The sequence below is a fragment of the Macrotis lagotis genome, chromosome 2, assembly GCF_037893015.1.
Source record: "Macrotis lagotis isolate mMagLag1 chromosome 2, bilby.v1.9.chrom.fasta, whole genome shotgun sequence".
In the NCBI taxonomy this organism is placed as follows: Eukaryota; Metazoa; Chordata; class Mammalia; order Peramelemorphia; family Peramelidae; genus Macrotis; species Macrotis lagotis.
In genome coordinates this window covers 168,336,408-168,354,715 of record NC_133659.1, presented here as the reverse complement: position 1 = coordinate 168,354,715, position 18,308 = coordinate 168,336,408, and the positions used below count along the sequence as shown (strand labels likewise).

At 39.7% G+C, this 18,308-nt stretch overlaps 1 protein-coding gene across 9 annotated transcripts in view; it reads right to left on the bottom strand.

The window, feature by feature from the left end:
• ACACA (acetyl-CoA carboxylase alpha) overlaps nucleotides 1–18,308 on the bottom strand; it is a 277,310-nt gene that overhangs the window by 5,125 nt on the left and 253,877 nt on the right. For all 9 annotated transcript variants that reach the window (XM_074223508.1, XM_074223498.1, XM_074223501.1 and 6 more), the window contains 2 exons: nucleotides 7,041–7,195; nucleotides 5,889–6,059 (listed from right to left, as the gene is read on the bottom strand). In XM_074223508.1, the coding sequence (XP_074079609.1) occupies nucleotides 5,889–6,059; nucleotides 7,041–7,195 (326 nt within the window). The remainder of the gene's footprint in view (nucleotides 1–5,888; nucleotides 6,060–7,040; nucleotides 7,196–18,308) is intronic.

Genomic DNA, 18,308 nt, shown 5'->3' with positions numbered 1-18,308 from the left:
AATTCTGGAATGAGGAATCTTCTTCAACCAATAAAGGTTAAAACTGTTTCTGTAGCTTATGCTCTCAGAGCTCCTAGGGTAACATACTATCACTCTTTGTCAAAGGAAGGATTTGAATTTAGGTCTTTTTGTCTCAAGGTCAAAAGTGTGTACACTTCCTGATACTCCCTTTGATGTTTTCTGGATAGGATCTAAAACACAAACAAATGATTTGGTTCCTCTTCCCTTCCAACATTCCAGCTTACATATTTACTCAAAAAGCTCCTATGCCTGTATGGTTATTGACATTAACTCATTTAGCCCTCATGAAAACAATCCTCCTTTTATTGATGACGAAACAGAGGCTCTTTTTGGCATCTGAGCACTCATGAGCTGGTGAAGAGGGCAGGCAGGCTGGGATTCTGCCCACTCTATGGAGGAGATCCCTTCACCTCATAACCTCACTCCTGCGGTTTGAGGAGATCTTCAAAGCAAAATTCAAACTTCCAAGCCTGTCACTTGAGGCCCTTCTTCCACATACTGACTCCAACCACCCTTTCCAGGGTATTCCATATATGATATTCTCAGATATTTCCTAAGCACCTGCTCTATACCTAACCAAGAAATGCAGGCTATGTTCTCCAGCTCTTGGAAATCTACTTCCCTCCTCTTTCCAAGCTCAGGACTCACCTCAGAAAGGTGAGTACCTTTCTCCATCTTCCCTTGTTGCTGGCCCTTCCTGTTCTCTAAAGACTACTTCCTTTATGGAGTTTTCCCTAATCCACCTGGTTGATAATGATCTTCCTCCTGGAACCTTGGAAGACACCCTCCTTTCTAGCTCTCTAATGATGTACTTTTCTGTGTATGAAAACTATGCATACCCCTCCCCCATACACATGGCTTGGTAGGTTCCTACTTAACTGTAAACTCCCTGAGGGCTGGGATTATTTTGCTGAAATTTTATCTATTCCTTAGCACTTATGAGAGAGTTGCACACTAGAAGCCCTAATAAAATGACTGTTGTTTGATCAGTTGTTATTTTACAACTTTTTCTTAAGTCAATAGAACATCACTTCCCAAGTTGTCTCATGCTCCATAAATACCACTTCTGATATTTTTCCTATATATAATGTCACTTAAACTTTCACGTTTCAGTAGTACACTTTTTTTTTGGTTGCTGCCTTGCTGCTCTGGGATTCCAATGCATGCCCCCTGCATACAAAGCCAAATGCTTATGAAGATTTCATGGGAGGAAAAAAAAAAATCAGAAAATGCTTCCTGGGTTTCAGACCTGAGAAGAGCTAGGTTTACCCAAGAATCCCAAAGCTTTTAGTCTAGGAGAATATTTAATACTCTTATTAATCATTTTTAATCCGTTTGCTTTTAATTAAGTAACAGCATGATGCTTTCCTATCAACATATGCCAGGGAACAGATTAATTGTGGCTTAAGATAACTCTTCTTGATTGGTGTAATGTATTAGCTAACGAGATGCCCGCTTCTAAAGATGCTCAAATACGACCCTGGAAAGCTTGTTACCCTCTGGAGAAAACTGTTCATTCTTCCCCCTTTTTAACCCCAGTGTTGGGTTTAATTTAGACATTTTTCTTTAAAAAGACAAAGAATAAACAAAAACAAATTCAGAAATAGTATCGTAATATACATCAAGTTGTTCTTTTAGTTTATCCCTTTTATAAAACATCAGCATTATATGTGTGTATGTGTATACACACACACACACACATATATATACACACACATTTATTTATTTATTTATTTGTTTGTTTGTTTGTTTGTTTGTTTATTTGGTTTTTGCAAGGCAAATGGGGTTAAGTGGCTTGCCCAAGGCCACACAGCTAGGTAATTATTAAGTGGCTGAGGTCGAATTTGAACTCAGGTCCTCCTGACTCCAGGGTCGGTGCTGTATCCACTGCACCATCTAGCCACCCCCATGCATTATATTTTTAAAAAGAGCTAACCACCAATTATGGTCGGCTGGATCCTCACTGCCAAACTGACAAAATTTAACTTCAATTCCTGGCCAGTGTCTGAGAAGCAAAAATCTTAATAAGCCACTTAACCCCATTGCCTTGAAAAAAATCTAAAAAAAAAAAAAGTAGGATCAAACACAGCCTCAAACTGCAAACATTTAGTAGAACCTTTTTATTTTTCCAGTCTGTGACACCAGATATCATAATCAATTCTTTCCCTATTGAATGGGCTACTTGTTTTAGCCCTGGGTAGTAAGCCAGTTCTGATCCTGCCTGCAGGGGAAGCACAGGAGAGCACAGGGTTTGAGAGGCAGAACATTGGGGATTTGGTTTCAGGTCTATCAACATATTTCTGTGGGTGACAATTTATCTCTGGGTCTCAGCTTCCTCTTCTGTAAAATAAGGTTGTTGGACTATATTGCATCTAAGGCCTCTTTCCAAGTCTGTCACATAAGGACTATTCTCAACTCTGATTTAAAGAGAACTACTTTGTTTTACAGCAAAAACAGTCTTTAAAAATTTTTAATCACTTTGAATTACTATAAATAATCCCAATAGGTCCTACAAATGTTGAATAGACACTTATCTGTTGCTATCTCCTTGTGCAGTAACAGATAAGTATCTTTTAAAAACACTAGCTGACCTCACTAATTGTTTCAGTTATTAGCATATCTCATTAAATCTAAATGAACTATTTGGAAAGTTTCATTCCAAGTATTACTTAAACAGGATAGCTGATAAGCTCTCTCCTGGTCTCCAAGTCTAGGACATATAATTCCAACATATGGGGCACCTGCCCTTCTTCTCCAATGAGTGAAATTTAGAATTTAGAAATTTATAAAAGGGTCTCCCCTTTCTTTACATTTTACAGAAAATGAAATTGATGTTTGGTGAAATGATTTTTCCCAAATCATGCAACTAGTTTCTTTACAATTGCTGAAGCAAGAGCATGAAAGCCAGCAGAAGAGAGATGTGGGAGTAGGTCTGGTGAGGAAAGCCAGCAGAAGAGAGATGTGGGAGTAGGTCTGGTGAGGCTCTCCTTCCCTGTCAATTTACCTAATGTGGTTCTTGCTAGCTGGAGCTTTCTAGCTCATCTTTCTTCCTTTATTTCCCCTAATCTTCACCTGTACCCCAGGTTCTAAGGACAATGATAAAATAGGTCAAACCTTACCAGCTGAGGAAGATGTGGCATTCCCTACCTGCCCCAAGATCCATTCAATTCCATTTGCTTTCCAGATGGGAGCTGGAATAAGGCAACTGGGCAGTCAACTGATCAAAACAAATTGTATAATTTTAGTTTGTGATGTTAGATTCATTTTTTCCCCTTAACTCTAATGTTGGACCACGTAGTAGAAAGAAGAGTTAGTCCCAGTTCGAGCAGACATCATATGTTCAGGGGCAAATGACCATTCTGTGAAATGGGAATAAATACCACCAGCTATTCAATTGCTGGAAAGCAAAGAGATAATGGGTGTGTAATTATTCATTTTCCAAAATAGGTTTTTGATAAGTAGGAATGGCAGCATCTCACTGCAAATAATAACGAAAGACAGCAACTACCAATAATAAATGTGATCCTCCTTGCACCAGGACATTCAAATGGTATCACTATGGTATCACTCCAACAGATTCCTCAAAGGAATACTAAAATGTTAAAAGGAAAACTAAAATGTTAAAACTATTCCATTTAAGTGTTATTGCATTTTCAAACTGTCTATTCCTAAACAAAGGTAAAGGGTGGATAGAAGTCTAGGAAGAGCCAATCACACAGGCCTCAAAGTGCTGGCCTGCACCCACAGGTCCTTTTCCCAGCCCTACTCTGGGTGTCTTTCCACCTGCTGTGGTAGGAAACTTTTTTCCAACTAGTCTTTGTATCAAGCATTGTATTGGGCAAAGTTTCTCATACTCCTCCTGAGGAAGTAGAAATCATCTTATAATATCCCAAAAGTGACCTCAAAAAGACAAGGAAGGGTGGCGGCTAGGTGGTACAGTGGGGCAGCTAGGTGATGCAGTGGGGGTGGCTAGGTGGTGCAGTGGGGGTGGCTAGGTGGCATAGTGGATAGAGCACTGGCCCTGGAGTCAGGAGGACTTGAGTTCAAATCCGACCTCAGACACTTAATAATTATCTAGCTGTGAGGCCTTGGGCAAGCCACTTAACCCCATTGCCTTGAAAAAAAAAGCAACCTTAAAAAAAAAAGACAAGGAAGATTTCCTTCCACACCAAAAAGTGAGCTCCAAAAACAGAATTTCTCTGGTAGGATGCAGAAGGGGATTCTGATCATTTGCCCTGATACTAGTCTATTTTCCTTCCTCAGTCCCGCTTCTACCTATCCCCTGCCCCTCTCCTAAGACCTTTTCTCTTCTCTCTGAATAGACAAGGTCTGGATCAAACTTAACAGACTTTTAGCTTTTGATTACTTCAATATCTTGCAGATGATGTAGATGAGAATAATGGAAAGAGGATGTGACACAAAATACCTTCATTTTCCTCATTATTTCTCCTGGGGCCTTCATGCTTTGGCTACACTGACTTCTATGTTCTTGGCCCCTAAAGTTGTCAATTCACAAGCTAGCAGACTTGTGAAGCCCTTTGTATTTTACTTCAGTACTAGCAGCAAGGGAACAAACAGCAAGCATTTCTTGTCATCATTGTGGAGAGAGATAGAAGCGACTTCTTTCTTCAGATCCTTAACCCTCCAGAAGAAAGAGCTCTAGGGAGCATCTGAAGCACCCCTCTCTACTCCCATCATACTCACTTCCAGTGCCTAGTGAAGCCATGCTCTTCCATTAGTGACTAATGCAGTAGGAAAGCAAAGGAGACCTTTCCTGGCAACAAGCACACACTCCATTTACCTAGCTGGCTACTCTTAACTCGAGAACAACCTCGATTTTACACTTGCCTGGCTTTCAAACTCAACTTGCTGTAGAAACTGCCAGCAGACATGAAACAACTGTTGTACTCAATTATGATAACCCTAAGTGACCGCAACTTAAACTAGGAATATTTATACATAGTAACTTTTTTATAATTGCAGCTTAATTATTTTAAAACAAACTATTGCCCTCAATTAATGTTAAAAACAGAACTAAATTATTCCTTCAATCCAAATTTAACATTTCATTGTTTCATTTTGAAAATGTCAGCAGACAAACAGCATTCTAATAATGGACAGTGTCACTCTAGCCATGAAAATAAGTGCAAATAGGGAAACCTGCTTTGCAAACACAAGTGCCACCTCAGCAGAAGTCCCAATATGATATGATATGATATGACCATAGGTACCACCTGTTCTCAAGTGTGTTATGTTTATGAATATAAGTTACATTTTTAAAATATGTGAATATAACTATTTATTTTCCCTGCAAAAGGAAGGGAATCAGAGCAAAGTCAAGGTTATATCTTGTCTAGACAATAAAACAACTTGGAAGTTAAGTCAATCAGCATAAAGAAATTCATTTATTATGAAAGATACCTGCTTCCATTCAGGTATTCTCTTAACAAAGTATGTTTTCTTTGGGGTCTCAATAAATGGATACTCACCCAGTTCACACACTCCTTGAGAAGAGACAGGATTTATAACTGGTTAATGCAAAGTAAAGGTGGCTTAAAGACCACATTATTTCCTTTACAGCAAGGATTCTTAACATGCTTCTCAGGTAGATTTTAGGGAGTCTGTAAACCTGGTTGGAAAAAGTTCCCTCTTTATTTTCCTCAACCTCTAATAAATTTAGCACTTCCTTTAATTATGAAAGCAGGCATTAAATATTACCCAAGAAGGGGTCCACAGGCTTTGGCTTCCCTGCATCAGAATCTGAAGAAAAGCCTGAGCTCCCACTACCCTAAAGTGGAAGGAGAGGGCAGAGTTCAAGGGCAGGCCCCAAGACTACTCTTGTGGCTGGGACTGGGGCAGCTTCTCACCTTCACTGTTCCCTCCACCTCCACAAACCAGCGCCTAAGCATGGCTTGGATCTGGCCATCTGTCAGCTCTGGGTTGGCTGCATGGATCTTCTTCTTCACTAAGTCTTCCAAGAGCAGCCGCCTAAGGCGCCAGTAGAAGAAGGTACGGGATGTTTTCCAGTCTAGAATGTCCTGTGTGAAACAAGAGAGAAATCATTCCAACCCCAATCTGGTCTTGTTTTTCTATCAAAGGCAAGGCAGGAGGACTCTCAAGTCCTCTCTGGTGCTGAACTCTGTGTCTTCCAATAACTATCCAGGAACGGAAAAACAAGGCCACTGCTGAGAGAGGAAGCAGCTGACAGCTCACTAGGAGCTCCAGACCCCCCGCTTCCCTGCAGCCCCTGCCTCTTATCCCAGGACAGAGTGAAAACTGTTACTTTCTGCACATCAACGAGCCAAGCAAACACTTGACTGACATGTGGCGGAGACATTCTAGCTAAGAGCCTGTACAACCAGAGAAACAAACAGTGAATAATTGGTTTTTAGTAGACATGGCTAAACTGCCTTGCATGCAGATCAGATCTGAATTAGTGGCTTTCCTAGAGCTCTAAGTCCTAAGACATTCTACAGCAGAAAGCATTGAGGCAGTCAGTGAAGAAAATGCTGGGTCTAGAGTCAGAAAAACCAGAGTATCACTTCCTATCTGTGTGATCCTGGGCAGATCATTTAAGCTCTTTAGGCCTCAGTTTTCTTATCTGCAAAATGGGAAAACAATCATACCTGCCTCCCATGATTGAAATGAGGATCAAATGAAATCATATTTGCAAAGCTTTCTACAAACCTTCAAGCCCTCCATTTATAGATTAGTTATTCATATCATCATCATCATCATCATCATCATCTAATAGCTCTAACCAGCCCTGATGTTGGCAGAAATAACTCCATTCCCACCCTTCTTAAAACAGGGAGCTAATTCAAAAATTATAAAGTCATTTCTGAGTATGTTCACTGTAGAAGGGGGAACCACACCAAAGAATTTGAGAACTGAAAAAATCACTGGGCAGGCAGGGCCCCGTCCATCTTGCCATTGTGTAGTGAGCATGGGGGTCACCTGGATGACACCCACATCCATGGGTTTCTGACAGTCAGGAAGAAGGCAGCCATCATACTTACATTAATGACACCTTTTTCCTGCATCCGGCCCGGTGTGTCATGCAAGTCAGCAAACTGCACGGCTACCTGGTGATAAATGGGGATGAGGAATTCTTCCCGTTCCTTCAGTTTGCTCTCCAACTCCTTCCGCTCAGCTGGGCTTAGCTCTGGGGTGCCTACAATTAGATAAACCTGCCCATCATACTCCATGATGACGAGGAATCTCTCTGCATTAAATCAAAGTCAACCTAACCTTCTTTCTGAGCTCAGTATCTGGCCTACAGATTTGTTTGGCAGAATTTACATTTCTTTCTACAGTGCCAAAGGCAGTATATTCTTTAAGTCAAGCAGCTGAAACTCAAAAGCTCTTTGGATTCTCTAAAGGACACACAGAAACAAAACTATCACTCTGGATCATAAAATTTGAAACTATATATTCTTGTCCTCAGAAATCATTAAAACAGTGATTCCACCTTTTATTGCAGGGTCTGATTTAGGTAATGTTCTTTGTGGAGCAGTTCCCTTGGTTACTCTAGGCTAGGTCTACAGCTGGTCCTTGGCTGAGATATGCCTTCACTGAAACTTGGCCCTACTACCATCCATTTATCAACAAGCATTTATGCTCAGCTGCTGTGCTAATCATTGAGTATAAGTCAAAAATGAACAATAAATTGCCCTCAAGATGCTTACAATGCTGGGGTTGGAAAGAGATTACAAAGACCTCTGTTCCCCAAACTTATGAGAACAGACTGGTTCTGTCGTCCATGAGAATAGCAGTCAAATGTTGCTAAAGTATAGGTAAATGGCCTAATTTTTTTTTAGCTGAAGCCAGTTATGTCTCTCTATGCCTGCCCTCAACAGCTACCAAATTTTATTCTAGTTTGAATGACTCTCTTAAACTTGCTAGTATATTGCTATATATGCACTAATCTCTCTTTTGGAAACTATAATTTTTTTTTTAGTTAATTTGAGTGACCTCAAATTAATATAATCCAATAAAATGAAAGTCAGATAAACATGTCTGATGGCAGTTCATTGTATTAGCTATTATTCACTAGGTCAGCTCTTGATCAGAATGATAAAATCATTCTTGCTCCTGGGCCAAGAAAGAAAAGAACACACTACCACATTGACCACCTAACAACTCTTCCAGGGACTTGAGCTCTGCAAGCATAAGGTGCTGTGATGCAACAGTATGGGGTGGGGGTGGGGGTGGAGTGGAATCTCCTATATGGAGGAAAGCCTCTTCAGAAATCAATGGTCTCCTAGTAGAGGTGTTGATAGTTTGTGCTTTTCATCTTAATTAATCTCAGAATGGGGCCTACAATCAATACTGAAAATTTAGCCACTTGCCTAGTGTGGAAGGTCGAGTTCGACTGAAGGAGCAATAGGTGACAGCTCCCAGCATCAGAGAAGACCCGAGGTACTTTGTCACCAAAGCTGACAAATAAATACATGGCTACAGGTGATGGGATGTGTGAGAGAAAAGTCTATTTCAATCTTGCCATCTGAAGAAAGTCCTCGTTGTTTATGCTACTATGAATCATACTCCATGAACAGCCTTGGGCTGTTATGAGAGCCAGTTTTATGAATAAACAAATGTTAGCAGAACAGAGATGAATCTATAGGACATCCTTTCATTTTTCTATGGGGTTTTTGTTACCCAAGTTGACTTTTTTCCCTTTAAGATCAATGACTATTTTTTAACTATAGTGAAAAAAGCCCAAGACTAACAATTCTTTCTTGCTCTCCATGAGAGCCATTAATGATCTTCTGTTGTAAGCCTCAGCTTGAGCATAAGCAATGGGTTGGATTGTGCTAAAAATTCTGTAGCAGCTTTCAGGAAGTGGAGAAATCTATTTCTTTCGGCAGATCTAAACTCAGCCCACTTAGGGGATATTTAGACAACTGTCCTTCTGCCAAATCTCTGAGCTATGATTTTCTAATTTAAAAATCCTCTTGAAACAGTTGTCATTGCCTGACTACTTATTCTGAGGGCAAACGAGGCATGAGAAGTCCAAGTTTCTCCTGTATTACCTATATTCATACAGAATGGGTCCTGAAAATGGTTTCACTTTGATTTTATAAAACAAAAATATGAAACTGAAGAATCTTCTCCTGCAACCTAATGAAGAGGCTGATTTCCAAAGTTGCATTTAATGTTGAGACAATCTCTATGCAATCTCCAACTCACTCCTATTCCATAGGCAGGCCTTGAAGAAATCTGTTTCTTCTCCCAAGAGATTAGGGATGAAAAAAAAAATGAAGTCACAGGTCTTTTGAGGGAGCATCTTTCTTGTTATGTCTTCACTTGATAACCACACAAGGAGCTCATAACCCCTTATATTCCTTCCTATGTAAGGGCATGCTTAACTCTAAGTGACAGCACTTTCTAAGAAGATTGCTCCTTGGTTAAGCTGTCCAAGGCCCTGCTATGGAGAAGAAAGACTGTGTGGCAGAGGTGGGATTTTGAGGGAATCCGGTTCTTCTCACCAGAAAAGGGGCAAGATGGGGACTCTTATCCTTATAGGAGGAATTCAAGAGACATACACTGTTAGATTACTCAAGCTGCTCTTTGAGCAGAGGTTAATCATCTCATTCAGAGATGATTAGCTCCTTATTTAAGCAGATTTGGCCAAAATAACATGGTTTTATAAAACAAAGATGAAAAAAATTTCATAATTTTACCAGGTCAGAAGATCAATAGTTATTCTTCAATGGGATGACACATCCTCCCAATCAGCTTTAATACCTCTGACCAAAGCTTCATGGCCTATCTCAATCAAATTACCAAAGTGAAGGAAGATTAAAACAAAAGAAATATCCAAAAAGTACATGTTAAAAAATACAAAACAAGGATTTGTATTTTTTTAAAGAAAAAGAAATTTTAAAAATAAGTTTTTTTCCAAAAGTAAAAGACTGCTTTTAAATCAGAATTCTTCTGCATTCCATACTGTATACCACTTTCTACGAACCAGTAAAGCAGCCAGCCCCGTAATGATTTAGGGGAGATTAACAAATATGTCAATGTCCATTTTCTGCTTAATTTAAAAGCAGCGTCTATAAAGATTTTTGACTTCTGAACCCTGTTCTCCTGAAAGAAAGAAGGTAAGAATGAGGAGGGGGATAAAGAGTGATTATCCTATCATTGATCGTTTGTCAGAAGCATTTCTTATTCACTGGGCTATTGTAAAAAGCTAAGCTCTCGATCAATCCTGTAAGCCCCCTGCACAATTAAATATCTTGGAATGGTTTTCTTTCTTTTCTAGCCAGATCTGGGAGCCTCAGGGTTTTTAGGAAAGCAAGTTTTGTGTGTGCATTGGGGATGGTAAAGGTGGGGAGGGCCAAAAGTACTCTCAGTGGAGAGAAAAGTCTCTTCTAGAATCCTACTCCTAAAGGTTGATGACAATGGTATATAAGAGGAGGGAGGAAAGAGAATAAGGGAAAAAAACCATGTTATTCCCCCCATCTCCCTAAATTCTCCACCCCCCCATCCCCAGTTCTTCAATTTAATTTAAAAGTAAATGCAAAAAGTGGAACACAGAGCAGAAGTTGAGCAAATGTTCATAACCCACCAGCTCTCGAGGTGCCTCTGGATTAGGAGACTGAAGATGAGCTCCACTTACCCATCTACTATCCTCTACTATTTCATCCCCATTACATCCTTCAGGATGAGGTTAATGTTTGACTCCTACAATAGGAGTCTACCCCAGAGGAGTAGATCTGAATCAATGTCAAACTGAGAAGTGTTAACACGCGCAGTCACTCAATTCACCACTGCATGGGGCACCAGGGCATAGGGCCCTATAAGACCAGCCAGTTGCTTTTTGTGCTCTTGCAGAAATCATGCTACACACCTGGAGCTCTAGTCTACAGAGGGTACAGTATTTACTGTGTCAAAAAAGAAAAGCATTTTGCAAAAGAGACTGTGCAAGTACCAAGCCTAGTTTTAAAACTCCATCTCAAATGAGGAATAAGTTAATTTCTTAAGTTCTGAAATTAAGGTAACAAGTACTGAAGTTCATACTTTGTGAGATTTTTAGTGTAAATCTTATTCAGATATATGATAAACATACATATGTTTATCGAAGATAGGAAAGAACCTGTTTCTAGACATAAAAAGGTGGGCCTTATTTTATTCACTTTCAGTGTTCTTGAACAACTTTGCATAAATGAAATATTTTAAATGCCTGAGGAGAGCTGTTTAAAGGATTCCTGCTGTGAATCCTCTAGTAAAGCAAATAACTCTTACATAATGGGAATAATCTCTCCCAATGTTTGTGTTTTATAAATTCAAATTTTTCTCTATCTGCTTTTCGTTAATGTGGGGAACACCTGAATAAAGACAAATGTTTTTTGCAAGTTAATTTTTTTACAGGGAAATCTAGGGATCCGATCCTTCAAGAGATTTTTAACCTCTTGAGGGTTAAAGGTTCTGGGTAGAATGGAGGCCTAGTTCTGCAGGTAATGGTTCTCCACTGCTCCTCTGTGTAGTCATTTCTAACAAACACAAAAGCTTACATACAAGGAAATAAAACCATAAAGCACACATGCCTCTCCTCACATTTCTAGAGTTGCCAAAAAGCTTGCCTTGACCTTACCAATCTGATCCATATTGTTCCAAATCTCATTCCAACTCAAATGGGTTCCTCATTATTCCCTGATCTCAGCATGCCTTTGCATAGGCCACCTTCCATGTCAGGAATACAACCTGTCCCTTCCCCTTGGATACTTCTTTGGAAGTGGCTTCCTAGCTCAATTATAAGCTTTTACACCACTTCTCATGCAAGGTCCTGGTACCTTGATTAGTGTTCCTTTTTGAAATTCCTCTGGATTAACTAGTCTGGGGGCACATTTGTACCCCATTAAATGCTCTCACTAGCCATTCCTACCCCCAAGTGAGGCAGACCCCACCAGGATTTCAATGAGTGGAAGCTGGAGGGGTGGAGATAGGCAGTGTCCTGTGATGAAAACTTCCAAAATTCTCAGAGAGCACCAAAACTTTCTTGATTAAAGTAATGATGGAGAAGATGGTACTGAAGGATCATGGGCCACACCTCTTTGGGTGAGGCATGCCCCAACGCTTTTATGTAGAACTGGACTAAAATGTCTCTCTCCCTTCTCTCCAAAAAAATTGTCTACTGCTTCTACTCTGATTGCATCAAACTTCTGAATCAAGAGATGATCTGCTATCTAAACTGCTGCTAACAAGTAAGGATGGGGGGAAAACACTATAATGTCCCACATTATCCTATCAGGACCCTGGTGTCCTTTCCTATCCTTACCTGCATCGGGCCCAGTGCAGGTGCTGCCCACCACATTGCCACATGGCTAACATACTATAAAAACTAGGGGAGAAAAAGGTACTGCTCCTTGGGTGTGGGTATTAGCATATAAAAACTATATGTTTATCAAGCTCTGTGCTAAGGATTGGGTACAGTGTAAAAACAAAAGCCTTCAAAGAGTTTACATTTTAATTAGTCAGTGGAATCTTAACTTGGAGTTTGAGTACTTTTAAGGGTTACAAGAAACATAAAAAACCTATATGGGAACTATCATGTAAATATCTCGATCTCTATCTATCTATCTATCTATCTATCTATCTATCTATCTATCTATCATCTTACTGAAATCCATCTCTATTTCTTATGTGTGTGTTTCTTTTCATATTTAATAGGAGGAAAGGAAGATTTTTCTGGAAGCCAAGGGGTTGAAATAGAGGGAAAACAATACAAATAGTGGCAGAGCAGTCAAGGTGGGTACTGTGGTTTAGAGAGTTTTAGGAAGCAGAGTTCTAGGGGAGCAGACTTTTGAATTGCAATGTTGGGTCTATGGTACAGCAAAGTAGGGGAGGGGGGAAATGAAAGGCTAAGACCCGGAAGAGAACTCTGAACATCAGAGATTAAATGCTTCCAGGCATTTGTTGTGACAGCAATTGCAGTATTGAGAAGAGGAAAGATGTGGAGCTAGGCAATTTCCTCACTGCCTGTAACTTCCCAGGAACAATATAATAATTTTTTTTTTAGATTTTTCAAGGCAATGGGGTTAAGTGGCTTGCCTAAGGTCACACAGCTAAGTAATTATTAAGTGTCTGAGGTCAGATTTGAACCCAGGTACTCCTGACTCCAAGGCCGGTGCTCTATTCACTCCGCCACCTAGCCGCCCCACAATACAATAATTTTCAATAATTTTTTTTCCCATCCAAGTCAATCTGTTCCCTCGAGCCTGATCCAGCTCAATGGTCACCCCAAAATGCTTGTTGCCTTGCAAAGTAGATGGCCAAAACCATAACAATACTATTGCAAAGCCACAAAATAAAACCCCTCAGGTTTCTGAGTCATGATTGCCAGTAAAACAATTCTGGAAAACAAAAAGTTCTTTCTTCAGGACTCTCCCAAGGCTATAAAGTGTTCCCTGAAGTAAGCCCCAATTTGATTATGCTAAGTAATTGTTTTTGTTTGTTTTGTTTTTTGAGGAGTGAATTGGATCTCAATCTGCATATATCAAAACATGTGATAGTTCTCATCTTTGACAATACTTCTGACAGACTAATAGCTAAAAGGGATTTAAGGATATTTGAGAGAATGATAGCTACCATCAGATTAGAAACACCAGAGGACAGTACTGGTGATTGCTGAGACACTCATGCCTTGGCTAAAGGCCAAAGAATAGTGCTTGGCCCATGTCAGTGCTGGATGTTTCTGGGATGCAGTCCATGTAGGCAGTATCCAAGGTGGCTGGTGAAAGAGAACCCAGCTGCCTGGGAATGGAGCTACCACAGAGGTGAGTGAGCAATAAATCTTGGCAATCAATCAACAATCATTTATTAAGCACAGAGCAAGATTCTAATAAACAGTTTTCCAATCCTAATGAACTTTTGTTTTGGAAAGAAGGAAGGGGTTGGGGAAGAAATCATGATTAATTTTGATTTGTCACTTTGCATTCTGAATCCAACAGGATAACTAATATCCAAAAGAGATCAGATCATGCATTCTCAAGAGGCCATTAGACATAAAAAGCCTCTAGTCACAGCAACTGGATAGGAGGGACTGACTTCAGCAGTGGTTTTAATTCTGACTGTGTTAAAGAGTTTATAAGAGCCAATCAAAGCAACACAGACCACTTAAAGGAACTGCCTTCCTGGAAGACAGACCTGCACTCCAGAGAGACTGGGGCTTACTTTCTAGGCAAGGTCACAACAATATCTAGCTTTCTTAATCAGCAGAGATAAAACAGCCACACCTTGTTCTTCACTTACAGCCTGACTGCTAGTATGGGACCAATGTTTTGGCTCAATTCAGTCTCTCAGTTAGAAATTCTTTTTACTACAAAAAGAAGGTAGTATATACCCTGTTTCATGCATTCCCTGCCATAGTCAAAATCCCCCAAAGTAGCAATTTTCCAAGAAATTGCCAAAAGGTGTTCTTGCTTTTAATTTAAAATGCTAAAAGTCATATAAAGTTGTAATTCTGAAATAAGTTATTTATTCTCCTTAGTGAATATTTTCTGAATTCAGTCAATCAGGATGCATATATTTATAAATATAGTCTTATTGGTTAACATCAAGAGAGTCAATGCACAGAAAGCTAGAAGGCATCTAGGAACATGCCATAGTAGTACATATAGGCTATGTTTATGTAACTACCTTGTGATAGCAAAGAGATTAAGATACATAAGATAATATCTACCCCTTTAGCTGTTTTTTCCCCTTTTCATAATAAACTGATTTTCCTATTTGAAATTAACTTCAAATTCCTAAAGGAAAACAATTTTTGTTGAAGTTATATTGGGTCAAGGGGTGGCTAGGTGGCGTAGTGGATAAAGTACCGGCCTTGGAGTCAGGAGTACCTGGGTTCAAATCTAGCCTCAGACACTTAATAATTACCTAGCTGTGTGGCCTTGGGCAAGCCACTTAACCCCGTTTGCCTTGCAAAAAACCTAAAAAAAAAAAAAAAAAAAAAAAAAGAAGTTATATGGGGTCCAGCCAGCAGCTGAGTGGCAAGTTGGGAGGGAGACCAGAATCATTATTCTAGGCTTTGAAATTCACTCATGTGGTAAAAAGGGACATAAGGTGAGTGGTCAGCCTTTAGAGAAGCTTGAAAAGAACTGATGCTGAGCAAAGGGAACAGAACCAACAGAACATTGTTCATATTAAAACAATGTGAGTTGATCAACTATGATGGATACAGCTCCTCTCTCAGTTTTCAAAGATCAAGGACAACCCTGAGAGACCTGCCATGGGCAAAGCCATCCACATCCAGAGGGGAAAAAATAAATCATAAAATCTGAATGTAGACTATGGTCAGTAGATAGAGAACCGACCCTGAAGTCAGGAGGAACCTGAGTTCATATTTTACCTCAGACACTTAATAATTAACTAGCTGTGTGACCTTGGGCAAGTCACTTAACCCTACTGCCTTGCAACCCTCCCACCAAAAAAAATTAAACCAAAAAACTTATGTTTTTCTTCCTCATCCCATGGTTTTCTTTCTTTTCCCTTAGTCTTAATTTAATTCTTCACACACAAAATTATTAATATGTATATATGTTAAACACAAATGTACATGTACAATTTTTACCAGACTGCCACTGAGAGGGGAGGTGTGGGAAGGGAGGGTGGCAGAAAAATGTGTAACTTATAAATATGCAAATGGATGAATGTTGAAAAACTCCCATAATATGTAATTGGAAAAATAAAACAAAATATCAATTAAAAACCAAACAAATAAATAACCAAATGAAACAATAAAGAGAAGTTACAAACTAAGAAAAGAATATGGAAGGCATAACTTCAATCCTTTTTCTTTAATAACAGAAAAATGTAAATGCCTCCAATCTCCTAAGCATCCATGGTCCCAGTTTTCTTAGGAACAAGAAAGGAAGCTTAGAATCCCTGTGATTTCAAACCACTCACACTTGGCAGTTCAAAGCATTTCTGGATGCAATTTCTATCAGGGCTTTTTGCATTTATGATAATTTCATATTCTGTTTTCATTTTCCTTCCTGTGTTTATGTTTTATATATATTCCCTGGAGACTATAATGTCCTTGAGGCAGCATGGTGCAATGAAAAGGTCTCTGGGTTCAAATTTCACCCCCAACACTGGTTAGCAGTGTGATCTTGGGCAAGGTCCCTTGCCTCTTATGAAGGGTTGGGAATTGTTGAGCTCTGAGGTCTCTTCCTGCTTTCCATCTATAATCCTGTCCCAGCACAGGATTCTGCACATCACACACAATATATGCTCATAGATGGGTGGTCTATGCTTTAGCTTTATTCTATCCTTATGTATAAAAGGGAATAAGAAGAAAGCAGACTAACAACAATCCTTTGGTCTTGGTTTTAAAGTGGTTATGCATGCATTGTTTCAAGAAAAGAGATGAAAGCACAGCTTAACCAAGGCAACCCAATGGGCATGGCCAAACCTTACTTCTATTCTGATACCATGTTCTAGAAAGCAGACTTTACAGTGAGCTTGGGGGCATCAGGTAGAAAAAAAAATTGTATTTTTTCTGGTTGTGAATGAGGCTGTTATTTTAAGCAAACCTAAACACAGTTTTCTTCATCAATAATAGAAAATAAAAATTACAGAAATAATAGTTGGCATTTAAATAAATAGTGCTTTAAAGTAATCTCATTTGGTCTATTCACAACCATCTAATGAGGTAGGTGCCATTATTATCCCCATTTTACAGATGAGGAAACTGTGGCAACAAAAGTATAAATAAACATCTAAGGTGGAATTTGAACTCACGTTTTCCTGACTTCAAATCTAGTGCTCTACTGTGCCACCTAGTTTGCCTGAGAAATATTGAACAAATAATGTGTATGAGTAAGCACTTGAGAATCTCTTTTCTATTTCCTTTCTTTGATCTGAAAAGTGTTGGGTCAAGGTAAGAGCAAAGAGTGCCTCTTTCCAGAGAAAGCAAATATCCCTATTTCCACAATATTAGCCAGTCTGGTCCTCTCTACCACAAATGCATGTCTGAGAGCAAATGCTCTGTCTTCCCACCATCTAGTTGCTCTAGAGAGATAACAGCCATTCGGGGGTTAAAAAGAGGCAGTGAACCCCCAGTTAATGAGTAAGAATTCAGCCAGCAGTGTAAGATAAATGGAGCCCTCTCTGCTTCTGCTAGAGTCAGCATGAACTGCGGCCCCGCGGCTTGTTTGTGGCAAATGGAGTGCGCGAAATATCAAAGGGCAGTGATCCAGAAGAAGACCGACTTTGACAAATTTTAAATTGGCCAGAAAGAAAACCAGCAAAAAAAAAAAACAAAAAAATTATGCAATTCACTGTGTCCTGCAATCTTGTTGCTGCCTTTGTACAGAATTAGTGGCAAAACAACAGCTATGATGGCCCAGTGCTGGGAGCTATTATGAACCATCTAAGAGAGATGCTTATCAGCACTGAAGCTTTCAGAGCTTTCTCTGAGTACTGTTGTAAGGGACTGGCTCTTGTGCTGCAGCCCCTTTAATTAAAGTGTAGAGAGTTGTTGAGGAGTAATTATCCTGTTTGGAAAAGAAAGAAAGAAGGGAAAAAACCCAACAACCCTGGATGGCAGCAGATTTCTGAGGGATGAGTGAATGAGTGTGTATGTGTGTGGGGGGGTGAGTATCAGAGGTGTCTCAGGTTCTTATGACCTAGTGGCAAGTAGTGGGACAAAAGAGATTGACTACAGTCCATGCATAGCATGGGGTCAAGTGCCAAGGAAAAGTCACCAAGGGGGCAATCCTGAGCATGAACTATCCAGCTGATTGGAATGGGCTCCATCCAGTCACTCCATAAGCTCATATTAGGTGACTACTTAGTGCAATGAATCACTAGGCACACTATGAGCAAATCTATCTACAGTTCCTGCTTTAGGAACCAGCTTTCTCTTCTGGCACAGAGGGCCTTCCATTTTCTCTGAGCAGGATGAATTCAGGAAGCTGCATAGTCTAGGTCTGGAGTGATTTAACGAACAGAAGCTAATGTACCTTCTGTCCAATTTACTCTTTTATTTAATAGTAACTCAAGGTCAGATATGGCAAGATTCTAATTTAACATTTACAAGCCTAGAGAGTTGGACTAGTTGAGAACAGTTAAATCTCTTTATTTTTTCCACCTGCTGTATACATACACATCCTCAGAGCATTTCTTTCTAGCAGGTTTCTTAACATATGGAAGACAGTAAATAAAGATGATCATGAATGTGATCAAATGCTCCAATGCCTCTTCCCCTGGCCTATGAATGCCCTCATTACAAATCAGCTGAATGGCTCATTGAGCTGCCAGGAAGGCAAGTCAGACAT